This window comes from Ambystoma mexicanum, chromosome 9 (assembly GCF_040938575.1).
Source record: "Ambystoma mexicanum isolate Mex_15411 chromosome 9, UKY_AmexF1_1, whole genome shotgun sequence".
NCBI lineage: Eukaryota > Metazoa > Chordata > Amphibia > Caudata > Ambystomatidae > Ambystoma > Ambystoma mexicanum.
This window is the reverse complement of record NC_090931.1, coordinates 109231045-109254475: the sequence shown is the minus strand read 5'-3', so window position 1 is coordinate 109254475 and position 23431 is coordinate 109231045. Positions and strand designations below refer to the sequence as shown.

Here is a 23431-nt window from a genome sequence, read left to right as displayed (position 1 = left end):
TGAGAAAGTATGTGGCGATCCTAGGTTCCATGGCTTCCTGCATCCATCTAGTAGCCAACTGTCGATTATTCATGAGGCCACTTCAGGAATTCCTAGCGGACAGATGGAAGCAGGCCACGGGTCGGTGGTCAGACAGGATAACCGTCGACGACGACGAAATCATCCGAGCCCTCCAATGGTGGAAAAGCGTTCACAACCTGGGCAGAGGGGTACCTCTACAAGAACCAGAATTTCAGCTAACCATCATCACGGACGCATCCCTGACAGGCTGGGGAGCACACATGGACAATACCAAACCCAGGGCAGATGGTCCCCGACCGAATCACTCCTACATATCAATGTACTGGAGCTGAGGGCAGTAAGATGGGCCTTGAAGTCATTCCTCCCACATATCAGGGGGTCGAGAGTAAGAGTGCTGACGGACAACACGACAGCCATGTTATACTTGATAAAACAAGGCGGCACGAGATCCAGGACCCTGTCCGTGGAGGCTCAAAAGGTATGGCATTGGGCTTTGAAACACAACATATCTATAGTGGCACACCATCTTCCAGGAGTGAAGAACGTACAAGCGGATTCCCTAAGCAGAAGCATGGCCCAGATACACGAGTGGGAGATGGACACCATTCAGCTGCAGAAAATCTTCAAAAGATGGGGTCACCCCTCAGTGGATCTCTTCGCAACGAAAGAAAACAAGAAATGCGAGCAGTTTGCGAGCAGATGGCCTCAGAAAGGATCCCTAGGGGAAGCGTTCTCATTTCCATGGACAGACAAGTTCCTGTACGCCTTCCCTCCGTTTCCCCTTATACGGAGAACAGTACAGTGGATACGCAGATACAAATGCCGGGTCATTCTAGTGACACCGTATTGGCCGAGACAACCTTGGTTTTCCGACCTGCTGCATCTGTCGTTGGAACAACCGATAACATTCCAGAAGGTTCCGAATCTCCTGTCCAGGGACAAGGGAACAGTGTGGCATCACAATCCGGACAGCCTCAACCTGACGGCCTGGCTCCTGACTTTTCGGAATTTGGCACTTTGAAAGTTTCGTCGGATTGCAGGAGAATTCTACAGGCGGCTAGGGCTCCTTCCACCAACAAGTCATACATCTGCAAGTGGCGAAGGTTCTGTATGTGGTGTCAAATGCAACATGAAATACGGCCTTTAGAAGTAACTCCAGAACAAGTTTTACCGTATCTTCTTCACCTGGCGGAGAGTGGGTTATCCTCATCATCCATAAAGGCGCACCTGGCGGCCATCTCAAGGTTCACGAGGAGGAGACAGTCCTCTCTGTTATTCAGCGACAGACTGGTGAAACATTTCATGAGGGGTCTTTTTCGAACCTTTCCCCCAGCGAAGCGGTTCCCACCAACATGGAGTCTAAATGTGGTGTTGGCGGCTTTAATAAGCCACCTTTCGAGCCAATGTCCTCTTCATCCATGCAGTTCCTATCATGGAAGCTGGCTTTCTTAATTGCCATTACTTCAGCTAGAAGAGTATCGGAGCTACAGGCATTGGTCATAGACCCTCCATATATGAGATTCTTTAAGGACAAAGTGGTGCTATCAACTAATCCTACTTTCGTCCCGAAAGTTCCGACGGTCTATCACAAACACTCGACCATTGTCCTCCCTACTTTCTTTGCGACCCCGTCATCGACGGCGGAAAAGGCTCTTCATACTCTAGATGTGAAAAGGGCGTTGAAATTTTATCTGCAAAGAACACAAGAACTCAGAACTACCAGACAGCTGTTCAGCGCATACGGTCCGTCGACGAGAGGAAATGCAATTTCCAAGCAAGGACTGGCTCGATGGGTCGCGTCGGCGATTGCTTTTAGTCACTCCAAGGCCGGGAGACCCCTACAAGGGCATCCTAGAGCCCATTCCACAAGATCGACAGCCTCTTCCACGGCGCTGTGGGCAGGAATTCCTCTGACAGACATCTGCCAGGCGGCGGCATGGTCAGTTCTACACACGTTCACACGGCATTACTGCCTGGAAAGGCAGCATGCGGATGAAGTACAGATGGGAAGGGCAGTTCTGCGCCATCTGTTTCAATGAGGTAAGCCAAAAACGGTGAAGCTTTTGTCTTTTGCCTTGTCTATACTGGTTCTTTAGTGTGTAGGTTTTGAGTAGACATATATATATATATGTATGTATGATGAATATGTATATATCGGAAAATATGTTGCTGCTTATGTGCCTATATAATTAGGTTTTGGGGTGTTTTTGCGGTGTATGTTGCATTACATTCTCACCTCCTTCTTTTAGGATACTGCTATACAATCTATTCTAAGCATGTGAATCCATGAAAGATCCAATGCTGGAGAAGGGAGTAGTTTCTTACCTGTAATTCCATTTCTCCAGCATTGGTATCTTTCATGGATTCACATGCGCTCACCAGCCTCCCCGGAATGCAATGTGCAAGATATATGCATAAGCAAGTTCCCCTTTCTACTTTGGAGGGGCCGAAATCTGACGGGACCCGCGGGGGCGGGGCTTTTATACCACTACGTCCTACGGGGCATGCGTGGATGGCCCCAGAGAGGACGTAGATGTGGATAGGACACACAAGTGTCGGAAGTTTTTTCCTATAGGAAACGACTATATATGTGTACCGAGGGTTCCCAGTCTGACGACGGGGAATATTCTAAGCATGTGAATCCATGAAAGATACCAATGCTGGAGAAATGGAGTTACAGGTAAGAAACTACTCCCTTCCCGCCGGTGAAGGCCCCTGCCCCGGCGTGGGAGCTCAATGTGGTGCTGACTAGGCTCATGGGGGCCCCATTCGAGCCTATGCATTCAGTGCCGTTGAAGTTTCTGTCGTGGAAGACAGCATTCCTCGTGGCCATCACCTCTGCACGACGAGTGGGAGAGATCCAGGCCCTGTCTTGAAAGCCTCCATACTTGACTTTTCACGACACGAGGGTGGTGCTAAGGACGCACGCCTCCTTCATGCCCAAGGTGCCGTCTGATTTCCACCTCAACGAGCCCTTGGTGTTGCCAGTTTTCTTCCCGTCACCTTCGTCGCCGGCTGAGAGGACTCTGCACTCGCTGGATGTAGCTAGAGCGCTGAAGTTCTACGTGGACCGCACAAAGAGTTTTCGGAAGACATCACAGCTGTTTGTGAACTTTGGACCTGTGAATCAAGGGAAGGCTCTCTCGAAGACTTCCATTTCCAGATGTCTCTCCGGCTGCATCATGCACTGTCACCGGTTGGCAAACCGACCGTTGCCAGGCTGTTCGAGAGCCCATTCGACCAGAGCGATTGCTGCTACTATGGCGTTCCTGTCTGGTGTGCCCCTGCTCGACATCTGCAGGGCTGCTACGTGGAGGTCGACGCACACCTTCACGAGATTCTACTGCCTCGACCGGGATTCCAGGGAGGAGTCCAGAGTCGGCCAGGCAGTGCTGCGCAACCTGTTCGGCTAAGGTGAGCCTGATGAGGAGGTAAGAGTTGCTTAATGTTGAGTTGTTCAATTGCTTGATATTGAGCCTTTTGCCACCTCCTGTGGTTGTGCATGTGTATACTACTATGTATTCTTATATTCATGAGCATGTGAATCCATGCCGGACCCCATGCTGGAGAAGGAACAAGTTACTTACCTGTAACTGTTGTTCTGCAGCATGGGTCTGGCATGGATTCACATGCGAACCCTCCCGCCTACCCCTCTGCGGCTCTTCACTTGGTCATACTGCCACTTCACGTGCTACCAAATCTGAGGATGGCTGCCGGGGGCGGGGCTTAGGGAGAGGGCAGTCATTGGCTGGGGGCAGTATGACCCAGAGACCAGTGATTGGTTACTACTGAGAAAGACAGATCAGAAACGAAACTGATACTGATACTGATTTTTTCTATACCGAGGATTCCCGGCCTGACAAAGGGGAATATTCATGAGCATGTGAATCCATGCCAGACCCATGCTGGAGATCAACAGTTACAGGTAAGTAACGCCCACACACACAGACACCAGTTTCTCCTGCTTCTGGACCTATCATATCATTCTTCCCTCACTAACCAACCCCGCCCTCTTTCTTGCAGAACCACATTTAACGCCGAGAGACCACCCTTGGGTGGTATCCGTGCACGGTATAAATCAACATAACATAACATGTCCAGAGTCTCGTTTTAGTGGGGGACCTTGCGGCGGGAGCACTGGTTTGTACATCACCTCCTAAGTACTGGTACCGGTAGAAGGAGTGGGGTAAGAGATAATTATCTAATTCGTTATCTTCTTGAATTTTTGCACCCAAGTCCTCCCATTTGCATTGGCTCGCCCTTCCGTACCCACAGGCCCGATATACGCTTCTGCACATCACTGGGCGATGAGGAACAGAGGATTAAGGCACACTGCAGTGCAGAGCTAGAGTTAACTGGAGCCAAGGTCTAACAAACACTGCTGGTAGCGCTATGGGGAATTGGTCAGCCAAACCGGTCCAATTGGCCTTATCTAAACATAGCTTAGGCACAGAGTTTGGTGAGGCTCACCAGGTGACAGATTACTCCATAGAGAGCAGTGCACTGCACAAATGTCCTCACTCACTGATCTCACACATAATAATGAAGGTTGGCACTAGAGCTAGTACATGTATTACTGCATAAGAAACACTTTTTTCTTACATCAAAGACCACTTTTGAATTGGAGGCCATCAGTCAGTGATACATAAGAGGCTAGTGCCGTGGACATTGTTTAGAATACAATGCGTCATTATCCATAGAAGCGGTCGAGAAAACCATGGATAATCCTGTTGTCATACTCCCACGTTTCAAAAATTGTATTAGAAGTTTGCAAATAATGAATCCACGCCCAAATAGCTGTTTTATTCAAGTGAGTGTGATAGATTGAGGCCATAAGTGCCAGCGTGTTGCAGATGCCACTAAAAACACCAGTTCTAAATTTTAGTTACTGGGCTTCCTGTCCACAGGTCCACAGGTCTCAAAATGTGCACTCGACGCTCGCCTTTGACTGCTCGCGAGTAAGACATGGTGTGCTCTGCATGAATTTTGATCCCTGTTTTGTAGCTTCCAACTTGAAATTTTGAATCCTAGCAAAGCGCATCAATATGAGTTAAGTGGAATGCAATTTTAAAGTCTTCGCTGTACTGCTGATCCAGGAAAACCCTTCATTCCTGCCAGAAAATTGAGAAATGCAATACCCAGTATTTCAAATGATTGTTTTGGTCTTCTAATGTGTATTAGAATTTGGTCCCAGGCTCACATTGACGTTTGGAGACTCAAGCTGATGCTGGATTGTCATCCAGACACCCTCCAGACCCCCACTGATAAACTGACATGGATTCCTACATTTTGCAGCAAGAAAAAGGAAACAAGTGCAGCACACACTCATACTTTTTGTGGTGTTTATGCCCAGTTAAAAACGGATAGGTAGTTACTAAATGTACACAATTCCTTTTCTAATGTCCTTATTGTGCACTAGTATTGGAAATAATCTATCAGAAATGAATGTGCTTCATGTAAGTGATGCTCGGAGCTTGAAACCCTACATTAAATGCTGATCGTTTTGAGGACAAACCCTTGATGAGGTCTTCAGCTCAGGATCACTTAAGCCATAAGCCCCCTGGCCCTTCTTTGCAATCACTGTAATAGTTAATGCTTTGCTTCCGCAGATGATATTTCACTTTTTAATGCAAGGCATCTATTTTTCTCTAGTCTGTATTCAGGTGAACGTTGTGCCAAACCAGGTAGACGTCGATGTGGGAGAGTCCAAGTTCTTCTCATGCCAAGGTAAGGACTGTGTTTGTTTGTGGGCGCTGAAGGAAATCGTGTAAGGGGCAATGTCATATATTAATGCGTCCAGGTCTGCCTAAAGCTTCACTCCGTAAAGACAGAATTGAATTCTCTCAGAAACATTGCAATGTTGGACTCACTTATGAGTAAGAGAGAGGGCTGGACACGTCAACCTCAATGGCTTTCCCCCTTTCTGTTAGAATTGAAATGAAGACAGATTTTGTGTGTGTGTGTGTGTGTGGGTGGGGGATCGAATCGACTAATAGTGCCTGCCACAGCTTCCGCCCCTTTTTACCAAAGGAAGAGCTGGCATTGTTCCTATGCACCCTCCATCCCTTGTCCCCCATTTTGACGTATGGTTTCTTAGTTCATTCTGTTCTGTGACAATTATTTTCTTCCCCTTTTTGAAGTTACTCATTCTTGAGAAATGCGGAACTGTGCAGTAGTTGCTCCAATGCCCATCTGTCTGATCGCAGTCAGGAAGGGTGGCTTGGCTAAGTGCTGAGCTATTAAGGTTCCTCGCCCCATTTGTCAAGATATACATTTGTACATGATCTGAGAGCAAAACATACCACTGATTGACCTTATTGTTTCTGCTGTTGTGAGAGTTCGGGTGAATGGAATGATTATGTTGCAATTTCTTGGAGCCATCTACAGATGGCATTGTGAGTAAGGTGGTCCTGCACTATCTGTGCAATAGATTGAGGCGTGAGCCCCAGTAGGTGCGTTACCCTCTAGATGCAGGGCTAAGCATTTCCCTGTGGAGGACTTTTGCCTTTTGCAAGGTAGAGCATTAGAGAACTGTCCCTGTCAGCAACGGGTCTTCGTTGAAGTAGCTGCATCGTTATTCTGGTTAGTTGAGTGGAATGAATATTGTCATTCATTCTCTCATTTTTTCATTTGTTATAGCACCTTTCACCATAATTATGGTCCCAACGTGCTTTTGGATGAATGCCCTCGGACTGACTGCGGTCCAGAAATTTGGGGAAAGTTTGGGAGGCGCTATTATGCATCTGTGCGTTGCAGCCATTATAGTTATGCGAGGGGGGCCATGATGATCAACATTCCATGTTTAATGCAACAAAATATTTACAGATCCTATACACAAAAAGTTAGATTACCTAAATCACAGAGATCCAAAATACCATTAGAAATCCCCCATAAAAAGTATGTTAATACAATAAAATGTAATTCTCCAGCATGGGGTCTGGCATGGATTCACATGCTCTTGAAGGGAGGATAGATCAGGGGCAACGTGCTCGCCTTGGAAGTAAGACGACACAGAGCAATACAGGTATTAAGCGCGTTATAAATAACCTATCATAGCATCATGAATGTTCCCCGTCGTCAGGCTGGGAATCCTCAGTAAAAGAAAAAACGTTCATTTTCACTTTAAAACTATTTCTCCTAAACCAATCGCTGTCCTCTTAAGTCATACTACCCCCATACAATGATAGTCCTCACCCTAAGCCCCTCCTCTGACAGCCATCTTCAGATTTTTACTGCACCTTTCAGTGCTGGGAGTCCTCGAGTTTGCTCTCTGAGCTATTTGTACGTTTTTTCATGTTCTTCGACGAGAAAAGCCCCATTTTTGTCCCAAAGAGCCTGTGTGCTCTTTTCCTCATCTACCACAACAGGGACCTGTTGTCAGTGAAGTTCCACGCCCCTCAAGGGTGACGATTCATCGAAGATTCTAGAAGGCCATCTTAGGCCTGCATCGCGCCCTCCGACTATGTCGGAGGAGAAGAAGGAGGGAAGGTCCCGCTTCAAGCCCTGCACCAAATGCGGGCTACGGAATGTGTTTGTGGAAGACAAGCACCTACAATGCCTCTACTGCCTACACCCAGACCATAAGGAAGTAGAGTGCAAGATATGCAAGGTTTTTCCAAAAAGGCGACGAAAGACAGGCACAGTAGGTTGGCGGCATTGCTTAATTAGAACAAGGCCTCTGTCCCGTGTTACAAGCAGGGTCATGCCTCGTACAGGACATCCGGTCCGAGCAGCGGTCTTCTAAGTCCTTTGAGGGCGCCCCATCCATGGGGGTCCAAGATAAGGCCAAGATCTGCAAGTCTGAGTACACTGGGTTCGCCCCTGATGCGGGTCCCAAAGTGAATAGTGCTTGATCGACATCTCCCTCTGCCTACATAGCTAGCCTACCATCAAGTTCCTCTTTGAAGGGGAAGACACCCAACCCGGCAAAGCTACAGGAGAGATCTGATAAGCCATGGGCGGAAAAGAAGGCCGTGCAGCCAAAGCAGGCTCAACCGGCACAATCGAGGTCTTCGTCGGCGACTTCGTCGACAGCCACCACTACCACGGAAGCTGCAGGTGCTGACCCTACGAGGGTGGCTCTCGGGACACAGAAAGTGTCTCTGCCCCACGGTATGACACCCCCGCAAAAGCCTTGGCAAAGACTGCAGGCACCCCAGAAGCGGTGAAGACACTGGCCCAGCTCTCTGTTCAGGCTCCTCAGGGGGGAGAAAAGAGGGTGGGCGAGGAGGCCCCGAAACAGTCCTCCGAGGTCGCCGCTCAAACTATGGAGGTTTCATCCACATATGACGAGGATCAAGAGTCCATGCATACAGTCCACGAGGACGACGACGGCACAGGGCCTAGTTTTCCTTCTCCGATTTCACAGCCAAGGGACATTTCCTTGGGCATTCTATCGACTCTCCACACCTTGGTGTCGGAGATACAGATGAGGATGCCACCAGTACCTGCAGTGCCCCAGGATCCTGATCAACCGCTGACGAAAAAGAGGAAGTGTCATTTGGTGCCCCCATAACAACCTCCTCCATCACATCGAGCCCCAACCCCCCCATCGGACCCTGATACAAGTATGGACACAGCCACGACTACGGATGAGGACGAAGATTCGTCCCAGCAGACAATGAATCCCACATTTGGATGCTCCTCATAGGGTTTCCCCACCAGATGAAGTGGAATCATTCTACTCCATGATTGCCAGGGCATCCAAGCTCTACCAGCTGGTACCCGAGGAAGCCAAGAAGGAGGGCTTCTTGCATCAAAGGAGAGAGGCCAAAAGGAAGACAATCATGGCGATACCTTTTCTGCACGATATTTGCGAAGAGGGCCTGGCCCTCATGAAGAACCCTTGAATGGCTCCAGTAAAACAGGACAGGCTGGAAAAGAAGTATAGGGTGCCGGACTCCGCACCCAAGTGCCTGAGGTCGCAGCCATCGCCGGACTCGGTCGTGTCAGCTGCTGCGAGAAAAAGGTCGGCCAACCCGTCTTCATCATCATCAGTCCCTCCGGACAGCGAGGGGAAAAGGATGAACGCCATGGGGAAGAAAGTTATTTACACGGCGGCATCCACAATCAAGGCGGCCAACGCCCTGGCGATCCTAGCCAGGTACGATAGGGAATTGTGGTACAAACGAGGACTGTTTCTGGAGTTCCTCCCCGATGAAAAAAAGGTGGAAGCCCTCGCCCTCTTCCAGGAAGGAGAAGTGGCATCGTACAATGCCATCACAGTGGCAGTGGACGTCGCTGATACAGGGTTCTGTCAGATGGGGAACGGTGTCTGCCTTCGTCGACAGGGATGGATGAAGGCCACTAACTTCCGTCAGGAGGTCCAGGCGAAGGTACTGGACATAACCTTCGATGGGGAGAACCTGTTTGGGAAGGCTGTCGACGAGTCCCTCCAGGCCATCAAGACGGATACAGAGACGGCCCATTGCCTTGGCACCCTCCAGCAGCACTGCTCGTGTTAATTTGCTCCTCCAGGGGATAATCAAGCAGGTCATCAAAAGGTTTCTCCACATCTTGCATCTTACAGACAGCCTTCCCGATCCTCAACGCAAGAAGCCTAGAGAGGCCGCCCAAGCAAGTCTGAACCAGCCAGGACGTCGGGCCCCCACTTGTGAACCCCAGTGGGAGGCCGGCTGACGAAGTTAGTCAGTGAGTGGAGAAAGATCACCACCGACAAATGGGTGCTTGGTGCTCTCGCCCAGGGGCACACCATGGAATTCCAATGGAGGTGTCAGCTCATCCCGCAGCTTTTGGAAGAGGTACGAGCCATTTCCAGATACTTTCCAGTCAGAAAGAAGACAGGGGATGGAGACCCATCCTTGACCTACGAAGTCTGAACAAATACTTAAAGTCCCAAAAATTCAGGATGGTCATGTTGCAGCACATGCTCGGCTGACTGGAGAAGTGAGATTTCTTGATGTTGTTGGAACTGGAGGACGCCTATTTCCACATCCCCATTCACACGAAACATTGGAAATGTCTATGCTTCGCAGTGCAGGGACAGCATTGCCAGTTCAAGGCCCTGCCATTCGGCTTGAAGTCGGCCCCAAGAGTATTCGCAAAATGCCTGGCACCAGTGGCGGCCCATCTACGTCTACAGGGCATACACATATACCCATACCTGGACGACTGGCTGATACGCGCACACTTGCGGGAGCTGGCTGACGAGCACACGAAGGCAACCGTCCGACTATTGACAGATCTGGGATTCTCCGTCAGCTATCCGAAGTCCTGCTTAACGCCATGGCAGAACGTGCTGTTCCTCGGCACCAGACTCAACACAGTGTCTTGCCTGGCATTTCCCTCGGGGGAGAGGCTAGTAGCCATTCAAGGAAAGGTGCAAGGACTGTCATCAGCGACGAAGACAGCTACGGTGCGGGCCATCAAGTCGTTACTGGGCATGATGTTGTCCTGCATCTACCTCGTCCGTCTCTGCAGGTTGCAGATGCAACCCCTACAGGAATTTGTGGATGCCTGTTGGATACAGGTGTCAGGAAGTTTTGCAGACAAGATCCCTCTCAATGAGGAATTCCGACGATAGTGTGGTGGGGAGTTCGGCTCCCACATTGCTCAAGGCACAGGATTTCAAACCCCCTCTTCCCAGGATACGGTCACCACAGATGCCTCCCTGGAAGGTTGGGGAGCGCACACCGGTCTTCTACATGCCAGAGGTCTGTGGCTGCCGGAGGCGAAGGATCTGCATATCAACATCCTGGAGCTGCGGGCAGTGTGCGGGTCCTCAAGTCATTCCCACCGTCTCTGAAAGGCAGGGTGGTGAGGATCTCCACAGACAAAACCACCACCATGTTCTACATCAGGAAGCAGGGGGGCACTCATTCCCTGGCACTCTCCAAAGAGGCCCAGGATGATGGCACTGGGCCGTCGTACAGAGGATGTTTCTCATCCCTCTCCACATGGTGGGAGTCAAGAACACCATTGCAGACTGCCTCAGCAGGGAACTGTGTTCCGAACATGAGTGGGAGCTTCGTCAGGATCAGGTGGGCCGCCTGTTCTTCGAATAGAGCAGACCTCAGATTGATCTGTTTGCGACGGTGGCAAACTCCAAATGCCAGAAGTTTGCCAGCAGGTTCCACCACCAGACGAGCTTGGGGACGCGTTCTACTTCCCGTGGTAAGGAATGTTGCTGAATGCGTTACCTCTACTGCTACAAGTCATCAACACACTCAGACATTGCCAATGCAAGATGATACTCATCGCCCCAGCGTGGCTGCGGCAGATTTGGTATCCAGACCTTCTCAGCCTGTCAGCTGTGCATACAGTCAAGTTGCGGGTGGTTCTGAAATCTTCACAGAGAGGGATGCTCAATCCTTCATCACGACCCAGGATTGCTGAACCTGAAGGCTTGACTCCTGCAGCCTTAGAGTTTGGAGGTTATGGGTTGCCAGCAGATTGTGTTGCACCTTAACTGATCAATAGCAATTGTTTTTCAATACTCTTGCTAGGATTGTTCCAATAAATCGATGTGCGTGATAAGAGAAACACTTGAGAATGTAAGTGCATGGAAGGCGGAAGTTAAAAACATTGCAGTGTTAATATATTTCCATGTAATATCTCATACATGGGTCTTGTATAAAATGGGTGCGGTTTCAAATAATTAATTTTTGGGAAAGATGTCATGCATGTTAATTATTATTTTTAGAAATGTATGTGAATCACGCACCTGTGAATTACTGATTTCAGCCAGTGCAAAGCCAAATAAAACCCCAAACATTGTACATGGGATTTAAAAATGCATACATTGTATCATCTGTTATGGTTAAAGAATGTCATCTCTGGAGCCTGGCCACATTTGCAAATGGCTGCCTTCTAGCTTGTTTACATCCTTTAATGGCATAATAGGATCACACTATATGGTTGCCCATTATGTATAATATCTCAGTACATATGTGTATATTCCATGTCCAGGTTACAGAAGCGATGGAATAAGATGTTGAGGTTGCTCTCCCTCCTAGTGTTGCTTGCTAATGACTCCCATGTGGAATGGGGGATCAGTGGGGCAAATGGTTTGATGCTGCTCCCTGGCTCCAGGTACGATTTGGAAGTGGGAGTATTTCACTCTCTGTTTTTAAAGTTTGTGGTAAAATGATTTTTTGGGGAGCAAAAATGTAAATCCAGTCCCCAATGGGAGTATTTTATAAGTGAGTAAAAATATGTGTTAACTGAAAATCAGAAATCTTTTTGTAATAATTATTTCTTAGTTACTCATGCAGATTAAAAGATATACGTTTACTTCTCCCTATCAGGCAGTAATAGTAGTTTCTTCCTTTGGTACTACGTGCACTACTGGTCCACACATATCCATGGACCTGCGTGGGGTAGAGCAAGGGCACATGGTTCTACGTGTCTGTCCCTTATTTTTTGTTGGGAGTATTTGTACTCCCTATTTTTATTTTCTGCAAGTAATTGCCTATTTGTAGGGAGTAAAAGTGGCCGATAAACCTTTCTATCTGTAGGGCCGACTGCGCCACTTTTCCGTTCTCTTCGTCCTTCTTGTTCCTCTTCTCTACAGGCTCATGTTTCTTCGCTCTGCTTCACGCTTCACCAAAGAGCATGAATATCATCGGTGGAAGATACGCATCTTGCACCTTTGATATTCATGCTGGATCCTGCTCTTGCACTCCTTCACAGCATCACTTCCAGCTGACTTTCCATTTGAACCTCATTTACCAAGAAAGCAGTGCATCCTCCTACATGGTGCACGACTTTCAAAACAGTGTGTTGTTCTTGAAGTATTTTCTTTTGTAGTCAGGCTTGTTTATTGAGTGTCCCGATGTAATGTGATTTGTTACAATGAATTCTAACAAACTTCTTTCCGATTACTTCTAGTAACGGGTGGGGAAGCCAAAGATATATTCTGGTTTGCCCCAAGTGGAGAGAAGATTGATTCAAATCAACAGGAGCTATCAGTTATACGAAATGATGAGGTGTCATCCACGCTTTCTATCTACAATGTTGACATCGATGACGCCGGTATCTACAAATGTGTTGCCACGACCGAAGGGGAGGGAGAAGTGGAAGCTACTGTTAATGTGCAAATTTACCGTAAGGAATTGTTTTCTATTTTTTCCTTATCAATTAATTTGGCCCCCTTGTACTTGGTTTCTTTATATTTCCAACTAGTATTTTCCTTGTCTGGCTAAAGCTGTACAATAACTGATCTTATAAATAAAGAGACAGCTCTACTTCAACTCCCCCTTCAGAACCTTATCAGCCAGCCCAAACCTGTTGTTTCCTGAATGCAATATGAATTGTAAGGTGAAGATGGTCTTGAAAATTGGCATAATTTGTATTTTAAGTACAAGCTCTACTAAGATCAGCATCTCCAAAAATGTGCCTGACATCTCAACGGTGAAGGTGGCAGTTGTTCGACATGTCAAGACAGCACACTTTCCTTATATGTGAATTTGTGTTCATCTTTCTTAGGTTTAGGACATGTATGATCTAGGACTATGGGGTGATGGGTATAAGAAATCAGGGTTCTCATCATGTTCCCCAACAGCAACTTTGTCTTAATCATAAATGTTTTCGAAAGCAACCTTTAATTAGACTCAAATGATGGTGGCAGAAACCCCAGAATAGTCCCATCCCATCTGAATGTTCAGGTTTTCTTAGATAAACAAATGTACTGCAAATCTGTTAATGGCAGTAGGCAACACATAATTGTGGTAGGTAAAAAACGTATTCCTCTTCCTTATACTCCTAACTGGATTTTGAGGAGAGCCAAAGCCTGGTCACCTCCCGCTGCTATTACTTAATTGAAGGAGAAATATGAAATGGTAAAGCCCAACCTTGAGCTCTACAGACTCTGCTAATTCCTAGCCTGAGACAAATTCAAAAAGGAAGATTAGAGCTTGCATTTTGGTGCCCTGGCTCAGTTCGAGAAAACCTAAAAGTATCTAACATTTTCATTGCTCGTCCCACTGCCCTCAATCCTCTGGACAAAGAACGCGGGGACAACAAACTTTACCCATGGGTCACTTTTACTTAGAGAGGACTTTCTGTCCTCAAGTTCGGACATATGTATGTACGTTCTGAAGGTCAAATAGGATCTCTCATGTGTGTTTATGCACAAGGCACTGAGGGCACACAAATGCTTACTCTTCTGAATCTGCGAGGAGGTCACATAGACTGGCTAAGATCCATCTAATTGGATCTGTACAATTGTCTAATCATGACTTCATTTTCTTTAAGAGGCTCTTCAGTTTGTACCCACCTGGTCTATCAGGGTTTCTCTGTAAACCAATCAAAGCCTTTACCATATCCCTACCGGACATCGCAGTTTGCCGGTGTAAGATACCAGTGCAAGAATTGGATACAAAAATATGCGATGCATTTTAAGTCTGCAAAATACTGTACTGACATGAACGGCAATGACGGTGAATCTGCCACCATGCTTGTTGGGTGGTTTGAGGCTATAGACACATCTGACCCGTTCAGAAGCTGGTTAGGAACTCCTACATAGCACCTTTTTAAAAGATCGGGCTCCAGCATTTGACATGTTCTCAAGATTGTGGAACATCCCTCTGTCCAAGGTTTTAGAACCCTTGTTTTATGGGATGAACCTTTCCGAAAGTTCCCCAGATTAATGATAATACTTAAATTGCTTATTTCTCTACAGAGCTGGCTATCTCTTTTTGCCATTAAGCTATTACCAATTTAATAATCAAACTTAATATATCAAGTTTGGAAAGATGAAAGGCTGTCAGGCCTACTGAGTTGTAAACAACAGATTGAACGCAGATCACAGCCGTGAAAGCTTAACTCACTGAGTTATCTGACTAGCATAACTTGTGCCAGAATACATTGGCCACGGATGCCTTTTGGCAGAGAATCCTAGGCCATGACCTGTAGTTCAGCATCAGCCGCTCTCCGGCGCAAGACATCACAATGGATATTACAATGTTTTCTGCAGATAGACAACTTCAGAAACTCTGCATGCATGGAGCATTCTAAGGGAGATCCGACCTTGCCATAAGCTTGACTTCCTCTCTCAGACTATTCACTTCTAAAATACACCACCAATAGAGTGACCGAAGTTGCAGTCATTTTAGCCTTACATTTGAATCCTGATGCTGTCCGAATGAGTGTATATGTGTCATGGATAAAAACAGTTTTTGTTATGGTGAGTGTTTCGATAAATGTAACAGAAGCCAAGCTCAGTGTGTGTTATGTATTTAGTGATTCAAGCTTACATCCCGTTTATCACAGACATATTTGGAAAACATGAAGCTCTGTGCTCATTCCTATGTTTAAAAAATGCTCTTTGATTTTATTCAAAGCAGACAAGAACCCTCACGGGTGCAATTTGCACCTTACCCGTTTTCATGAGCTTATTTCGAGAGAGTACAATTTTGGTGTTCCATAATGTCCATCATAGAATGGTAACCGTCTGTAAGAAAATAATTAACAAAAATTGCAAGATAACAAACGCAATTGTAGATCCTTCAACATAGTCCTCTAGTCCTATACAAGGTCTGTCAGAAACCTAGCACCACCTCCAACCTTCTCCCCCGGAAGTGCTGATCCATTTATGGACTCTGAGCCATCAGTGTTAAAGCGTCATTCCTGCAGGACACAGAATGACAATGTATGTATCTAAGTACCAGGTCGTTTCCCATCTTGGGGGATTTCTCGGTCGCTGCTGCTCTCATTCTACTTTTGATCATAAGAAAAACAGCACCCCAACCTTCAAGACATCTTCAGTTGTTCTCTGGTCAGGCTGCCGTCAGTAGCAGCCTGGGGTGGCTCGAGCAAATGCACACCCAACGATGCAATGCAACTCACCCACAGAAAGAGACAGATAGAAAGCGAGCGCAGGGAGAAGGAGAGAGAGAGTGACAGAGAGTTTGAGACAGAGGGAGCGAGAGGGAGACACAGACGGGGGGTGGGCGGAGAGGTACACCTAGTATTTTTTTTTATCAATGTCTAATAAGATGTTGTAACTCTTGTTTAATGCCTCACCCTGTTTTCCTTTTATTTTGGGAGGATTGTGCTAGTCTAATATCAATAAACTAATTTGCTATCCACTGTTATCAAAAGTATGTGCCATGGTGTTTACTAGAGCACATTGTCTCTCACGTTTTTCGCAGCAGAACATCTGGGAACGAAGACAGGCCTCTCTTCCCACAGCAAACGAAAACAAAGCATTCCTTGTCCTAATCATCGCCAGCTTCGCTGAATCCCCTGTGATTAACGGCACAGGTCGATATTCCGTGCTCATCATCACAAGGAAAGATGTTGCAGGCTCATGGAGTAGCGCTGCTAACGCAGAGGCAGATTCCTTTCTGCACCTGCGTCCTCGCCAGACTAGTGGGATTTAGCAGGTTGAGGGTCTGATTCTGAGCTTTTGCAAAAACTGGAGTGGGAAGCCTACATTCTCCCCTTCAGTTTCTAGCACCACAATTCTGAGGTGGGTTGGATTGGAGGGGAGCTTTCGTACTTTCCAGCTGCAAGGATTTCTAAAAGGTCTGCCACTTTTCTTATTTACTAAAGTCTCGTTCAAACTTCAGAAAATTAGAAAAGTTGCTTTGCCATCCAGGGAAAAACCTCGCTTTTGAAGGAACAACTTGTGTAGAAATGTTGACTGCTCACAGGTGCCGTATTTTATTTTAACATGCGAAAGAAGGGATGTGTAAAGGAGAAGGCCCCTGCAGTGTGTTCCTTGAATTAATGATATTCACTATGGCTGTTGTCAGGTCGAAAATCAGGCACATGCAAAAGCTGAGGCTTTGACGCCCAGCCACAACATTCTTAGTTTAACAGAATATGGTACTTATAAGAAAAGCGTTACTCCTCCATGGATTAACACTTTTCTATTTTTGCATGCGCCTCAGAATTGGGCCATGCTACAAATGCTGCCTTAGGACTGCTCTGCTAATTTCCATTGCTCAGATTCAATTCCTTTGTATTTCAAATCATCACCTGCAATCTCCTTCTGCGACACATTGTGCGGCTGCCCTTGGAAATATTGAATATAATTTAAACTGTTGGTTGCCTTTGAAAATTAACTTGACGTATTATTATCAAGAATACGTGTCTTTCCTTTGCATTGTTGTGAAAGGACCCAATTGTGTCTACAAGTCGGTCACAATCAAAGGGAAAGAGTGGCCAGGGTCGGTCCAGATGTTGTTGCTGCTGCCACCTGGAATATTCAAGTGGAGCGGGTGCACACAGCCCCTAGCATTGATGTAATATTAGGACAGAATTTGACTTCTGTTTTGTTTTTGTGAGGCTTTTTTGGGGGGCAAGGTCTGGAATAGTGACACGCCTTTTACCTGGTTAGTGAGCACTCCAACTGGGTTTGACGTAGAGAATTGTGTTCCCTGATTATTTCCTATTGAGGGAAAAAAGCAAAACGCGACGACCGGAAAAGCATAAACCAGCGCTGCTTAACCATTGGAAATTCCTCTGGATAGCATTGCATTTCATTGTCCTGTATCTCATTTGTGGTATTCCACAAGAGGGCCAATCGTATGTTAATCTGTAATGACCACACTACTAGGTTGCTTTCCCTCTTTACATGGGACAGAGACATGGGGGCCGATTCATGGAATTTCGCGCAGAGAAAAAGACACTGCGCGAACCTGCATGCAGAAAGAAAAATGCACGCCACGCTTTTTCATGGGATTGTGTGCACAAAGTAACCGTATTCGCAAGTCATGGCTGGAGCACCCCCCCCCCCCACACGCAAAGCAGGAAACTGATGGTCTGCTACCTTTGCGCGTTCTCCTCACTCAGTATGAGATCTCCTCACTCACTATTGCCAGTCTGCTGTGTGAGGAGATCTCATACCGCTCGACACCGCAAGGTTTTCCAGCACGCATGAGTAAAGGCATCCGCTCGGAAGTAATCTACAAGCAACCGTAACCTGTCCCGTCCAGACGGACCGATATATTGGATCTGGAAAAATGAGGGTGTGGTCTCTTCATAACAATACAAGTAGATGCTGCAAGCAACTGTGAACACGGCACACCACACAATGCTGTCTAGTTCTAGTCTTGATGAAAGTGGTACACTGTTTATACACCACTGAAACCGGTAGGCTTTATCCGACCTGGGAGAAAAAGAACCACCATCAACATGGTGAAAGGTCGTAGACTTCTCTTATGTTATGTTATTTTACTTGGCATTCATATAGCGCTCTATACATCATTGGTAGGACCTCAAAGCGCTGGTAGGTTGAACGCCTTCGGGAACCGTAGTTCTGGTCAGTAGAGAGAGAGAGAGAATGTCAATTACATAAGAGGATGGACAAATACTCTACACTATAAAAAGAGTCTAAATCCCTAAGACTCTGGTTTAGTGTGTGGGGTAATACACTGAGACAACTCGGTCTGCTGTTTACTGTGATTCTATAGCAAACATAGAAATTCGCAACAATTTAGCAGACTTCCCCAAAATAGCAGTCCACCCCGACTCATGTGAATCTGCGACACCGAAGAGAGGCGATCGCCAATGCCATCTTCAGGACGGGCCGCAGCAGTGAAAAAAAAATACACTGTGGAGAGGAAGGGGCACAAAAAAGCTGGCTTGGGTCCCACAGCACCGTGTAACCAGATACGTGTAGTGGGTTGAGAACACACGGTGGCTGGTGAGGCAGGTAATGCTCATGGCGCAGCACTACTGTCTTCCAACTGCCCCTTTTTTCCTCCTCTTTTCCCACAGCTTAACTTTTCATGTTGAGAGCATTCCAGAACGCTAAGTCAACTGAGCCATCTTCTGATAGCAAAGCATAATGTATATTTTATTTTAATTGTATTTGCATTTGTATAGCACACTAAACCCTTGGGTAGCAATGCGCTGTTACATTCATGTTACTTTCATGCTTAAGGTTACGGTTACAATTACAGAAAAGTCAAGGTGTTACAGGCAGGTTATACATGCAGCAGGAGGCTGTAAAGTCATAGTCAAGTAGGTTTCATTAGCAGCACACGTCTACATAGTCAAATAAGTAGGATTGCAGGCAACCTCTGTAAGCAGCGCGAGACTGAAGGACAATCATAATAATTACATTAGCAGCATGAGGCCGTGGAACTGTTGGAAACGCCTCACCCGATGGACTGGTGGCTACATCAACAGAGTGAAGCAGAGAGTCCACAATCGAAGTTGTGAAGTTGTTGGAGTAATAGTTTCTTGGCGAGCGCTGAGGTGTTACGGTGGCAGTGAGAAGTTACAGGGCCAACGCTTTGCAAGTGTTTGGGCGAAAGCTACTGAGTATGTTTCTTGGTGAAGCACGTACCGTGTACTAAGGCAGGTGAGGAGGAGTGGTGGGGATCACTGCGGGGTATGGATTGAAATGCAGACAGTGCAGAGAGTACAGGTTAAGAGACAAGCCGGAATGAAAGCCGGGGACGGCGTGCAAGGCTTACCTAATGTATGGGCCATGGCGAGGCGGTAGCCTGATGCATTGGGACGTAGGAGAGGTACAGCAGCATTGCGAGAAAACTGGCAGCGACCTCGCGTGCAGGTCTTAATGGCTGGCCTTGCTGGATGTCTGGCTTCGCCTCCTGGCTGGATGGGGTGAGAGGGAAGTGCAAGGTGCCAGCCAATCGTGCTGCAGCTGGAGGGCATTGAGTGGTTGGAAGCTCAACGAAGCTTGCATCCGGCTCGCATATATACAGCACATACAACATTAAGCATAACTCTGTACTATGCATTTGCTTTCTTCACAGAAATTCATATTCATTGAAATCAGTGTATGCCACTGTCCTATGCATATTAAATGCATTTCATAACTTCAGTCCTAGTGGGCTGTGACACATGTGCTTGTTAACTTATTCCAGGTAGGAGTGTCCCCACAGCTCAGCCTCTCTGGGTAAGTGACCCTGAATCTATCATGCGGGTTACAGTTACATCAAGGAACTGGCTAATCTAGATAAAACGGGATAAAATTAGCTCTTCTCAGCACTCAATCACAGGAATCGGGGAGCAGCAAACCAAAACCTTTTATTCTGCCTCTCCCATCACACCTACTTCAGTGACCAGCTTGGACATCCACTGAATGGCGACCTCCGCTGTCTGGTACAACAGGTTCATTTGGTGCCCCAAGTACCCTCACGTCTTGCTGAATGCTGCACATGACCCCCAATTGACCCTGGGCATTATTCCTTGTTCCATTGACGGGTCTGTTTTTTGGGCTAGAAAGCGTAGTGATAAGAAGCACTGGTACATGACAGAAGGCATGTTACACATATTTTCCTGCTTCTGGCCACACGGTTTCATTTAATTACATGAAAACCCACCTGTGTCTTCAGCAACTTCCATAAACTTGTGCCACGTTGTCCCTACTCGACCTCTGCAATCTTTTCTATCTTTACCCTTCTGCGCATACCTAGCCCGTCAAACCACAAAATGTTGCTCCTACCACTTGTGCTTACAATTCTTAACTGAGCCGCCATTCATTACTATGTCACATGTCTTAATAGAGTAATCAAAAAATGAAACAGACATGTCACAAATGCAAAACCGTTTAAAAAACAACACCAGCCTTTCAATTGGGCAGCTTCTATTTTATGAAGCAAGTTCTCTGCTTCTCGTGGATTTTGGAATGCATGAATCGTTCCAATTGGTGTTATTTCTAGAGTGGCTGCATAAACCATGAAATTGAGCAGTTTCCTTGGCTTAGCTTTCTCGTTTGCCTCGGAAACAACTTTATTTATCTATATCATTCGTACTGATGTCTGCCAAAGGCACTGTTTGTTTTTTATTCCATTTTAGTTACTTTGGTTCAATAGCATTTTGAGCACTTTTTACCTTTACTGGCTATCATAGGAATTTGATTAGCACATCTGTTGGCTTAGTGGCAAGAGTTATGTGTAAAGGTGTGAGAAATTTCCACCTGCAAAACGAAAAGTGTAATATTGGCACTGGAAGCCGCTTCCGCCTGTTCCGCGAAATCAGCATTATATTTCCGCTACCACTGAAATCTCGTATGATTTTGCGCGGAGCGTGGTGTTTCGTTACCATGTTGGTTTCGTGTAGTAAGAGGAGAAACTTTGCACAAGCCTTTTTATCAATGCCTGTTAGTCTTGCGCAGCAAAAAGATTAACGTTTGGGCTGTTCTTTCAGAACTGTTATTTTCGCGCAGTGCCACAAGAAACTTTGCACTGTTTTAGATGTGTGCTAGGTTTGCATGGTTACACGCAAAGCTTTGTGCAGGTCTTTTTCGATCCATGCTAGTTTCACGCAGCGACACAAGAAACTTTGTGCTGTTCTATTTTGTGTAGCATTACGAGAAATGTAGTGGTTTTTTTTAGTGATCTTTTCAGGTTTCGCGCAGCGTCATGAGATTCTTTGCACAGGTCTTTTTTCTATCTGTGCTAGTTTCGCGCTGCAACAAGAGAAACTTTGCACAGATTGTTTTGATTCCTGCTAGGTTCGCGGGCGGCATGAGAAGCTTCGCGCCAGTCTTTTCGATTCATGCCTGGTTTGCGCAGCGGCATGAGGAACTTTGCACCAGTCTTTTCGATTCATGCCAGGTTCGCGCAGCGACACCAGAACCTTTACACAGTGCTTTTCTAAATACACAGACGTGGCGGAACGGCAGATTGGGGCAAAGTGGATCGAAATCTGACTGATTTCATTTTCACGGCTGGCAGAACAGACTCTAACAATTTCGCCCAGCCCTAGTTATGTGGGCCTCATCTGTTTCCAGCATCACCCAAGGAAGATAAAAGGTTTGTAGTTGACTTTTTTTCATGAATTCTAAAGATATCCCTGCCATTTCCGTCTCGTATCCCAGAAACATGAATATTGTTGCTAATGGAAAATTTGTCCTGAGGAAACCGTTCCATTACACATTGACCCGCCCAAGCTGTTGGGCCAGAAATCTCACTTGAGATTGTGAAGAACCCACACCGCCATTGCCCATGGTGACAGGTGTTTCAAGTTAATATGTCCGTTTTGAAATTAGATCAGAGGAAGACTAGATTTAGGCAGTGGTTTCCCTTTTGGCTGAGTCCTCTTGCTTAATGGGGAAGATGTCTGCTGAAAACTGCCAAAAATCTCCAACGCTTCCTAATTATGTCGAAGCCTCTGAATAGCTTTTCATTTCCTCATGTTTTAGTTAGCCTGTTAGATTTAGATTTATGCTTGTGCTCCATGATATGGAAGTTGAATGTGCTGCATACAGTGTCAGGGCTCAAGTCGAGGGAACATGCGGGCGCATGGGATCTGTCCATGCTGTCCTCATTGTGTGTTTTCGATAAAAACAATGTTTACAAAGTGTTACCATCACTTGATAGAGTCGTGTCGGGATTTGAACCCAGGTCGTGCAGTTCGGAGACAAGAAACTTAGTGTGAGACCACAAGAATCACTAAGCAAATGAATGTATAAAACTCCTATTAACTCTTTGCTGTACAGGAAACGTTGTCTTAACACATTTTAAGATACAAGGTGTGCACCTTTTCTAAGTAGCAAGCCATGTTTTAAGAAAACATGTTATCTTGACAAATGCCTATTTGTCGTGTCCACTTCCTTGAGTTGGAAAAGACAACCTAAAACTAAATGTGCACATATATTTCCATTTACTTTCACTGCCTGTGACATCACATCCCGCTGCATACGTCAGAGTCCCCCACTTCTTTGGTAGAACTTGAGCCATGGGTCTGTCACACTTATGTCATGGGTCTGCCGTTCTAGTAAACCTCCAAAGTATACAACAGTCTGTTGATTGTATTTGTATTTATTTTTTTATAGAAAAAATGATTTTCAAGAATGCACCTTCACCCCAAGAATTTACAGAAGGAGAAGATGCGGTTGTCATTTGTGATGTCAGCAGCGTACAGACGCCTTCGATAATGTGGAAGCACAAAAACCGAGATGTTGTCCTTAAAAAAGACGGTAAGAAGAATTGGTTTCAAAAGACCTGTCAGAGACATTCTGACCTGCAGGTTGCCAGTCAGACAAAAATGTATGCTTTCTAGCTTATTCTTGTAAAAGGAGAGCAGGGGCTAAAATGTCAAGTTGCAAGCTTCTAGCTAGGCATAAAAAGTCACTTGCCCCCCACAGTCCTCCCTATGCACAGAGCACACAATTTCGAACTCACCAAACCACTTATCAGTGGCTGATTGTCGGTTCAAACGTTTAGGATTGACGTGTGTACCCCATAGTGAAGCAGCTTGAAACTGAAATAGGCTCATTTTCTATGTTAGCGGGACACATTGGCTATTGGAGCACTCTCCAAACATTGTGGAACATGCTTCATTCTGTGGCAAGACAAAGGCCAGAGACAGATTTTCAGGCGGCCTGGACTGCTGGAACAAAGTCTTGGAAAAAAAGACTGGGATGTCCTCATATTGCAAAGGTGCATTCTCCATTGCCATTTTCAAGATAATGGGCCTCATTAGGAGTTTGGAGGTAGCCATGCCGTTCTTACCGGCATGGCTA

General features: G+C 46.3%; 1 protein-coding gene across 5 annotated transcripts in view; it reads left to right on the top strand.

Moving 5' to 3' along the window:
- The window catches only part of NCAM1 (neural cell adhesion molecule 1), a 948636-nt gene that overhangs the window by 668813 nt on the left and 256392 nt on the right, over positions 1–23431 (top strand). For all 5 annotated transcript variants that reach the window (XM_069614259.1, XM_069614261.1, XM_069614260.1 and 2 more), the window contains exons 2-4: positions 5674–5748; positions 12871–13086; positions 22742–22885. In XM_069614259.1, coding sequence (XP_069470360.1) covers positions 5674–5748; positions 12871–13086; positions 22742–22885 — 435 coding nt within the window. The remainder of the gene's footprint in view (positions 1–5673; positions 5749–12870; positions 13087–22741; positions 22886–23431) is intronic.